Here is a 10,371-nt window from a genome sequence, read left to right on the forward strand (position 1 = left end):
TGTTTTTTCCTATTTGTAATCACTGTTTGTGTCACATAGAGCACTGTAGACTACCTGACTAATAATGTTGTTAGCTTTGTCTCTGACAGAGTCTGTCTGTATACCTGCAGGATAACAAATGCTAAGCAGGTATTCTTATTTGTTTATCCACTTGGAAAACCACTTTATTTCCTAGCTGTATTTTCAGTCTGTATCAAGCTAGACTAATGATGATGATGATCTGCTTGTTTCTGCTTGGTCTTATTCACAGCTGTGCTGTTCAGCTTAAAAGCTGAAAATAGGATCAGAAAAAGACCTCCAGCTGATGCTGAAGAGCGAAATTAAAGTCTGGCTAGCTTCCTCCACAACTTCAGTTTTCATCAGTGTGTCCTGAATTTAAGTAGGGAGTCCAAATTATTTTTATCTATCTTAGGACATTGGAAATTTCTAAAAATTCTTAAGAAAGCTCTTTCTAACATCAGTTCTGAATGTTAGGACTTGGATCTTTAGTGCTCTTTCCCCAGTACATGAAGCTCTTTGCTTTACTGCAGCTGAAATTAAGGTTTGTTAATTTCATGAATTAACATCAGTATCCCATAGACCCTTCATGGTAACAGGCTTGTAACAGCCAGTGAAAGCTGTTTCTGATAGAACTTCGGTGGGCTCTATTCCACTAAACTGAAATGGGTCTGTTTATTTGAAAAAAAATGGGTAAGGTAGAAGAACTGAGATGGTGAAGCTGATGTTGTACATTTATCTTAAACTATCAGAGAAATTTATTGAAATAGTTTATTGTTTATTTGGGGATTTCTTTAGTTAGGCTTATATATCAGGTTTACTTCTCATTTCTATTCGTGTCTGTTATAGCATTGATGATTCAAGTATGCTTGACTTTCAGGGGACAAAGTATTAATTTTAGCATTAAATCATATTTCCCTGGTGATGTATTAGTTTGTGTGTTCATAGCTTTACAAGCCAATTTCTGCAACGTGTATGCAAAGAAGATGATAATATGTTAAAATAAGGTTGGATTCCACACTGAAGTATGTGATTCCCAGCCTAACTAGATATCAGTGTACCAGGATAAGTCAGTCGGTGTTTTTGCCTTTGCTGTGTTAGTGTATAAAAGAAGGAAACATGCCAGTCAAAGAAACCGCTTTCTCTGGAAGTGAATTTGTCCTCATTGTTAAATAACACCTCAAAATACTTCTGTCCCTTTCCACTAATAAATACCCCTTAATCCAATGTTCCTTATTAATATTAAGCAAGGTATACTTTGTATGGTTAATTAAAAGGCTGATGTGTGAGAGAAATCAATTAAATATATACCTGCTGTGTTCAGGTAGCAAAGATGCTAAGCAAGGAAGCAGGATTTTGGGGAGTTTGGTTTCCTTTTGAGTTTCTTAGCCTGTGTCACTTCTGCCCTGTGGAGGACAGTATAGGGCTGTAGAGAATAGTATCAAGCATTTTCATGCAGCATAAAGAAACATTACTATCAGTGGATGTGAAAGCTTACTTTTCTCAAAATGCTGTATGTAATTTCAGTTATGGGTGCGTGCCATTTTATAACATGATATGTGACTTTTTGCTGAAAGGTTTTAAGAACAAGGCATTTACTTCAAAAAATCAGTCTGTCTGGTTCTTTTCGTTTTAAGTACTTTTTTCATTCAACATGAAACATTCCTTTAAGAAAACACCATCACAAAGGAGCTATATGCTGGAGGATGTATATGGGAATGCATGGAAAGGGGCATTCCACCTTGGGTCATGGAATGACAACTGTTCTGCTTGGCTGCATTCTCATACTTGGTGATTTGTGGCTGCAACACACCTGCCTCTTTTCCCTAATCCTTCCATTTGCATGTGAAAATAACGAGTTCAATGATTGATCATTATAACAAGTGTAAATTAAGCATGTAATTTCATGTGTATTTCTTTATCTTCTTAACTCTTGAAGGAAGACTAGCACCTGACTTGCAAAGTTTTGAAAGGTTGGTGTATATATATGTGTGTGTGTGTGTGTTTATTTTTAGGGGTTTTGTCAATTCCAAGTAGGGCTCAAAATGGCTTCTGTTAAAAGGCACAGGTTTTATTTACATAATATATATTCTGGTACTTTAAAAACATATTGTATTTATAGGCACTGTTTGCATTTCATGGGCTCTTATCTTCAGAGGAGAATTTCAAATGTTGTATTTTGTATATGCTGCTTTCAATCTGGAAATGAAGAGAATTTATTTTGGTTTAAATATTCTTACCCAAGGCAATTGAAAGATGATTGTGTTATGTAAGGTAGGTTTTAAATAACAACAAAAATGTAGAGTACTTCAACAATGTGAAATACTTGAGGCATTTCAGAGGTAGGACCTCAAAAAGAAGCCTCTAATTTTAATGAAGCAAGAAAGGAATGTTTTCAAAATAGCAGTGAGAGCATAAAGTAACCGTCCTTAGCCTGAACTCTGAGTCTACAGACAAATAGAACTCTGAAGTCTTGCTTAAAATTGGACTTGGTTTTATTGAAGTTTAAGACTAGACCACATAAAGATACAGAGATGCTGGTTTAGCGTTTAGAGGTTCCAGAAATATTAATGAAGATTCTACAACAGTAGAACACAATACTGGTATTTCACAATTTCCTGCCTGCCAGCACTGATTGTTTAACACATTTCTTCAAATGCTAAGAAGTAAGTAGGAGCAAGTGGTGTGAAAAGAATCTGGCTTGTTGCTTGTCATAAACATTAAAATCTGAATATTGACATACCTTTTCCTTAAAGATAATGTTATTGTTCTTCTCTTTTCAGTCAGATATGCATTTCACACCTTTCTCTGTGAATTAGTTTCTTGATCTCATTATACATCTGAAGAGGCAGGAAGTTACCAGTTGAAAGGGTTTCTCCAGGTATCAAAACCAGTTTGGTCAGTTAGAGCATTATAGCACTAATTCTTTAATCCTGCTTGTGTACATATCTGGAATCAAATCTTTCATGATTCTGACAGTTTACCAAAAAAAAAAAAAAGTATTACCATCAGGTAGCAAGACACTTACTAAGGTAAGAGGAAAGGTTTTAAAGGGCAATCTCACTTTATGAACCCTCTTTCTTTTCAACTGAGAAAACTTTTTTTTTTCTTAAATTATCAGTATGTGTTTGATGTAATGCACCTTTTAATCTGATATTATTATGGTAGGACCTGTTTTTTCTCAGTGCAGACAGCTTTGAACAATTCCACCTCCCCAAAATAAACAAAATCCAACAATTCTGTTGACTTTCAGTTGATATACAAGATGAGTTTATCTACCAGATTTTGCTGTCCTAGCTTTCCAGAGTTTCTGTGTAGCAATTGAATCTTTCTTTCAAAATGAACCAAAAATGTATTTGTACTAGTTTTGTCTCAAAACTTGCATTAATTCTAAATTTTTAAGTATTAGGGATCTAATGAGGCAGATATGTGTAATGCATGAATAATTCCTGTCTGTTTACTGAATTGAAACTTTGTATTTGATCAGTTATGTTAGTTTAGTGTGTTAGACCATTCTGCCATTATCCTTGTAGTTCATTCTTGTTGCATGGTATATGAATGCATTGTATAGTTTTAAACATGTTGAGAACAGGACATGTGCATAGTTCAGTGCAGGAATGGAAGTACTGGCCTTCCATAAAGATGTATTAAAATAATTCCTCTTACATTCCCACTACTAAACATTGCTATTAAGTTCACAGTAAAAACTGATTAGATAATGTTTGTTTGTTGTAATGAACTATGTATATAAATTCCTTAGGAAAAAAATGTGTAATGTGAAACTATTCTAACAATAAAAAATATTCTTCTATATATTTCTAGCGTTCTATCAGTTTCCGTAGTGACAGTCGCCCAGATCTGTTCAGTCCACGACCATGGTCTCGAAATATGCCCCCTGCTAACACAAAGCGGAGAGACAGCAAACTATGGAGTGAGACCTTTGATGTTTGTGTCAATCACATGCTTACATCTAAAGAAATCAAGCGTCAAGAGGTATAATTTTTTTTCAACTGTAAATTTAAGGTTCCAAAGTCATCTTGAAATCATGAAGTTGAGGAATGCTTGTGGGCATTAGGATAGTACTTGAAGCTTTCCTGAAATTAAACAGAATGTCACCACCTCGACTAGAAGCAGAATCCCATCCCTAGTCTTTATAATTCAAGCTATATTAGATGAATATATTCTTTTTTAATATCAGCTCATCATATTTCTTTAATAAATGTGAAGTCACTAAGATATATTGTACTGTGATTGGCTGCATTTGTGTACATGTTCTGTGTGGCAGTTTCTGTAGTGATGGTTGATATTTTGATAATTCATTTTTTTGTTCTAGTAACAATAGATGAGCATGCTATTTCAGGAACAGGTAATCATCAAGTGATACCAACACACAGAAATGCACAACCATTTCCCTTGTTGGAAAAGAGTGTCTTTGAGGAAGTTTTCAGTGCTAGAAAGATGAAATATTGATCGAAAGAAGTAATTTCCAAAGCAGAAAAAGAGTAGGTCAGTAGTTTTAATGTGGTGGTGTCACTTTTTACGGCTGGGCTGGCACTTAAAGCAGACACTCTCTATTAACCCCTTCCTTCCCCAGAAGGGGAAAGAAAGGAGAAAAGGGAGAGAGACTTATGGGTTGGAAAATTAAAACTAATAATAACAATAAAAAGTGTATTAAAATATTAATACTAATACTACTGATAATAGAAATAAACCCACACAAAACCAATATTGAGCTTACCAATGACAATCATGGAATTGGAAGCCTCAGTGGCTCGCACCGCTGCCTAGCAGGGTGGGCACCCAGATGTTCTAAACTGGATTCAGCAGTAAACAGGAACTGGATTCAGGAATATATGGATCGGGATCAGAGGCAGGAGAACAAGCGGAGTCCCACAACAATGCCAGCCATGAAAGAAGGGCTGACCCCCATGATCCTTTAGCTTTATACTGAGTATGATGTGCATGGGATGGAATACCTCATTGGTCAGTTTTTGGTCACCTGTTCCATCCACACTTACCCACAGGTGCAACCGTTTTATGCCTTTTCACATGTGGACCATAAGAGAGCCAACAGTGACCTTGGTTCCCAGAGGAATAAGTATAAACATGGGCCTTTCTGCATACCAACCCTGCTGTTACTTTAGTAACAACTGTAAACATTGTGTTATCAATTCTGAAAGCAGACACTGTCTGAAAAACACGTAGCCATTTTCAGAAAGTGCAGTTACTTAGAAGAAACTTAAGAAAAAAACTCTACTGAAAGGAGAAGTGGTCCTGTTTTAGCCAAACCAGGACAGTTGTACATGACAAATTCTAAATAGTTCATGTTACAGCCAATGACAGAGCTCCGCAGAATCATTAATTTTTTTTTTCTAAAGAAATTTCTAGCAGTATCAACAAAGTTTATAACAATCTCTGAGAATACTTCAGGGACTGAGTCATAAATCAAACAACAGTAACATCAAGCATTTCTTGTGCAGATTTTAACGTTATACAAGAATTCATAGGAAATAATTTTTTAAATTGAGAACTTCAAAGGCAGCTTATTGAAAGATGAAGTGTAGAAACTGTTTGCATAGTGTAACAGTCATTACAGTCTTGGAGCAGAAGCCAGGACCCTTCATAGAGCTCAAATAAATGACCTGTATTCCAGGAAGTTTTGCATGAGGGTTCTGCTTTATATTGATTCTTATACTGCATGCCTCAACAGAGTATCTGAACCACTTCCATGCCTGCGCTGTCAATTAACTCACACTGTGGCAAGCCTTCCATGTATGCATATTATCAAGCTAGGAGAATCTGCACTAGCTGAAGATGTTCTTCCATGATTTATGCAGGTTGAAAGCCTTGACTGTAAAGTTTGTCATTCTAACTGAGCAAAATGTTGTTAACTTTTACTGTACCCCAGTTTAGAATGAAATCATGCAATAAGTAAATACCGTAGTATTTTGATAAGCCAGTGTATTAGGGTGATGGTTATTTTTAATCCACCAGCTTTAAAGTCTCAAATCTGCTTCAAGAGAAGTAACTAACATCAGCTGACAGTTAAGTAAGAACTCAGCCTTCATAACAAAAAATGAACTGGCACAAAAATAAAAATGCTTACTACCAATGTTTTAAAGAAGATCTGTCTTTTACTAGACCACCTGGAACTTTTACCACTGCATGTGTTAAAACGAAACACAACAAACTCCTTTGCAAATAGTTGTATAAACAGTTGAGTCAGAATACCACACTGAAGATAGCTCCCCCATCTGGAAACACATCTGTTTGAAAAAAAAAATTAATTCTGTGGCTATTTCAGATAAGCATTTTAGGAACAATCTCATATAGCTCTGTTTTAAAAAATACTGCACATGATTCTGTAGCTATGAATAAAGCCTTACTTGATTTCTGCAATTAAATTTAGCAGAGAAATTCTGCTACATGGTATTAAGACAGCTGTTCAGAATATAACATCAACTCAACAAGTTGAGTATAGATTAAATAAAGAAATTTTGTAATATTTGTGTGTCTTTTTACAGGCTATCTTTGAACTTTCCCAGGGAGAAGAAGACTTGATAGAAGATCTGAAGTTAGCAAAAAAGGTATGTTTTCTAAAAAACCGGAAAACACAACAACAGTATTCATTGGGTCGTATCACTTTTAAAATAAACCTTGTGTTTTTTAATTGCTAAGACAGTAAGAGAGGGAAAAAACAAAACATATATCTAATTTCTCATTCTTTCTGAAACACTTAAGTGTGCTACTCTAATTTTTTTTAATTATGAAATTGATCATTTAAGATATGGTTATGAAACTTCAAAATATTCTCAGCAATTGGTCTGGTTTTACTTATACGGAGCTTTAAATGCTATCACTATTTTTTCAGCTACTAATGATATATTAATTACAGAACTCCCTGTTTTTCTTTTCAGGCTTATCATGACCCAATGCTTAAACTTTCCATAATGACAGAGCGAGAGTTGAACCAAATTTTTGGAACATTGGACTCTCTAATTCCTCTACATGAAGGTAAAACTCAAATATTGTTTGTCTGCGTTACTATTGCACATAGATTGTATTCTTCATTAAGTGAAGTTTATTTTGTTCTTTTAATCGTGACCAGATCTTCTTAGGCGACTTCAAGAAGTCAGGAAACCTGATGGATCAACAGAACATGTTGGCCATATCCTTGTGGGTTGGGTAAGGCAGAGTTTTTAATGAATTTCAAGACTTTAGTTCAGAGTTGCAACAGTTTTTACCAGACAATTTCCTTTCCATATCTAGCATAACATGTCAAAAATATATTTTCAAAGTGTTTTTAAAAGGTAGGGCAACTATTTAGAGACATAATGGAATATTTTCCCTTTTCAGGGATTTTCCATTAAAATATTTACACTAGGATGTTTTTTTTAAAAGTCTTTGCTAATTAGGAGATGAGCAGTATTTAATATGCTTTAAATAAAAATCAAGAGTCAGACTAGAGTTTGTCTGATGTAGTTCATTTAAGAATCTGCCCCCATTTGTATTCTGGTTTCCTAGGGAAATGAATCTTGTACAGTCATATTGTGTAAGGGCAACTGACAGTTATTTTTGAACGTCAGTCTGCTCCAATAAAGGTAACAGGTAGTTGTTAGTGCTGTCAAAGATACTAATTTTCTAGAAGTTTGTTAAAATAAGGCAGACAGGGATACAAGAGAGATGCTATTGTTGCCCCACTAGCATCCACAGCATAAACGTTGAAAATAGCTTTTGTTAGTTTTGTTGATAAAATTGCTCATTATATTAGAAAAGAGCTAATTTTAAGAGGATTTAGGTACATGAAATGTTTACTTGTAAGTATATGTAATTAATGAAACTTAGCAGGAAAAAAAAGCTTGACATTTTCAAGGGATTAGGTCATAACATATTTAGCAGCTCTGTGTGAAACAGTGGCCTATTGTATACAAAAGAAACATGATCACTGCTAGTACATACTGCAGATAGTTAATGGTAAGCTTGTAAGTGTCAAAATTTTCTCTTTTTTCCTTTGCATAAAGTAATTTTAAATACATTTATTTTCTGGACTGTTCACAACAGTGAACATCTCTTGGTCCAAATATGTCGGAACAGGTTGCCCAGAGAGGTGGTGGAAGCCCCATCCCTGGAGGCATTCAAGGTCAGGCTGGCTGGGACTCTGAGCAACCTTATCTAGTTGGAGATGCCCCTGCTCACTGCAGGGGGGTTGGACTAGATGACCTGTAAAGGTCCCTTCCAGCCCAAATGATTCTGTGATTCTGTGATTCTGTGTCCAAGTCTAATTTCCTTTGTTGGAGATTTTACATATAATTGTGTGTTAACATAGCTGTTTTTGTAAATGGTTGAGTTGTTCTAATCAACACACAAGCTAATTTTTTCAGATTTAAGGCACAGTTCTGTTATCTTAGTTTGTTCAAGGTTCTTGAGGGCAATATAGAAGTCTGACTATAGAAGTTGGCATATCTAAAAAAGGCCAGGTTTGGGAGTACTCATTCCTAGGCTTTTATTCCAATTCATAATTAAAATCAGACTTCTGTGTTCAACCATTGTCTGCACTAAGTAGTGCTCAGTCTTAAGTCATGGATATTTTTAATGCTTTGGAATAATATTGGAGACCTCTAGGAACTGAGAGATGAGTTAGTGCTTCTAAATTACTTAAATGACAAACAAGGTGGTCAGAGGACCCTTGTAAACCTTACATATGTTGGAAACACTATCATCAATAAATTGTGGATAAATCTCTAGCTAAAAGACTCTCAACATGAGTTCTGACATCCTCATCCCTTGAAACTTTCGATGTAGCAAACTGTGGTTTGTTTCAGCTGCAGAATAACTTATTCCTTTCCTCAGCTTCCATGCCTAAACTCCTATGATAGCTACTGCAGCAATCAAGTAGCAGCCAAAGCTTTATTGGACCACAAGAAACAAGATCACAGAGTGCAAGATTTCCTACAACGCTGCTTAGAGTCTCCTTTTAGTCGCAAACTGGACCTTTGGAATTTCCTTGACATCCCAAGAAGCCGTTTGGTTAAATACCCATTACTACTTAGAGAAATTTTGAGACACACACCAAATGATCATCCAGATCAGCAGCACCTTGAAGAAGCTGTGAGTTACTGTTGGGTTTGGATTTTTTTAAGCAGATTATAGCACTTTTTAGCTTATTAATGAATTAAGGGACACTACGTAAAATATGGAAATGCTAATACTTATACAAACAGCCAAAAGTAATACATGAAATATCTAGCCCCATTCCCCCAGTTAAATCCTACTTCGATAGCAAAGTGATACCAAAAAAAAAGGCGGGGGTAGGGGATGTGAGGTGTTTTCCTCTTGTCTGATCCTTGTCCATTTTGTATTTGCCTTTCAGTGTCATTTTCCATTCTAATCTAAGTTGGGTAATGTGGAGATTTCTTTTCAGGTTTTAGATTATTTAGATACATTTTATTCTCTGGCTTGAGACCTTACATAACCTCTGAATCTAGATCAATTTTCATATGCAGGAATGTTGCTGAAATTGGCCTTCGTTCTCTTTTTTATTCAGAATAGCGTTGCGCTTTCTGAAGTAAAACCAGAGGGATAAATCCAAGGCTTTAAAACTCCTTATTAATAGAAAGGGACCTGATTCAGATATTCTGAAGGGTTTCCAAGATCTCTGTTCTTTCTCATACGTATATATATATATACACACACACATATATATAAAATCCAATAATATGTGCACACACGCAAATGTATATTTGGGAGTAAATGAGTTTACCGTAGCAGATTTGTTTGAAACAAACTTCTAAATTAGTGAATAAATAAATATCATCAGTATCCTCCTGCTTTTGAATAGTATTTAAATATAGGTAAATTTCATTAATATTTTGAGGACAAAATTTATGATTTGCCTAGACTTGATATATTTTGTACATTTTAGTATTTCTTTGCTGAAAAATTACAGCCCTGCCTTTTTTGGAAAGTGCATGTTTCAAAACACATGCACCTGACTACTATTTTTCTGCTGTTCCTTCCCCAAATCCCTTGCCCAGTTCAACTTCTCTGTTGTAAAACTGGACAACTGTGGTTTAAATTCAAAGCTTGGATACGCGCATTTAGATATAATCTATAAGGTACATTTTCCCCTTGTGCATATTCTCTTAAACCCAAACAAAAATCATAAATATCTCAAAGAATTCTGCTTATTCATAGGGTTTGCTTTTCTATGTAATGTCTAGTAATATCTTCTAAAAAATATTTAAAATGCTTTCTTCCAGTACTTGTATTTGGTAATTGTTTAATAAAATACAATCAGGATTTTTTTCTTGATATTTCAATAGCCTTATATAGCTTTGTGGTATTCTGCTTCAGAAGGACACCGTTACGCTTTGA

At 35.1% G+C, this 10,371-nt stretch overlaps 1 protein-coding gene across 1 annotated transcript in view; it reads left to right on the top strand.

The window, feature by feature from the left end:
* ARHGEF3 (Rho guanine nucleotide exchange factor (GEF) 3) overlaps positions 1-10,371 on the top strand; it is a 20,453-nt gene that overhangs the window by 4,455 nt on the left and 5,627 nt on the right. The window contains 5 exon segments of the mRNA XM_009709208.1: positions 3,820-3,990; positions 6,522-6,584; positions 6,915-7,011; positions 7,106-7,182; positions 8,848-9,105. Of these exon segments, the coding sequence (XP_009707510.1) occupies positions 3,820-3,990; positions 6,522-6,584; positions 6,915-7,011; positions 7,106-7,182; positions 8,848-9,105 (666 nt within the window).

The sequence above is a fragment of the Cariama cristata genome, unplaced genomic scaffold (genome assembly GCF_000690535.1).
Source record: "Cariama cristata isolate BGI_N322 unplaced genomic scaffold, ASM69053v1 scaffold32801, whole genome shotgun sequence".
NCBI classification, from domain to species: Eukaryota; Metazoa; Chordata; class Aves; order Cariamiformes; family Cariamidae; genus Cariama; species Cariama cristata.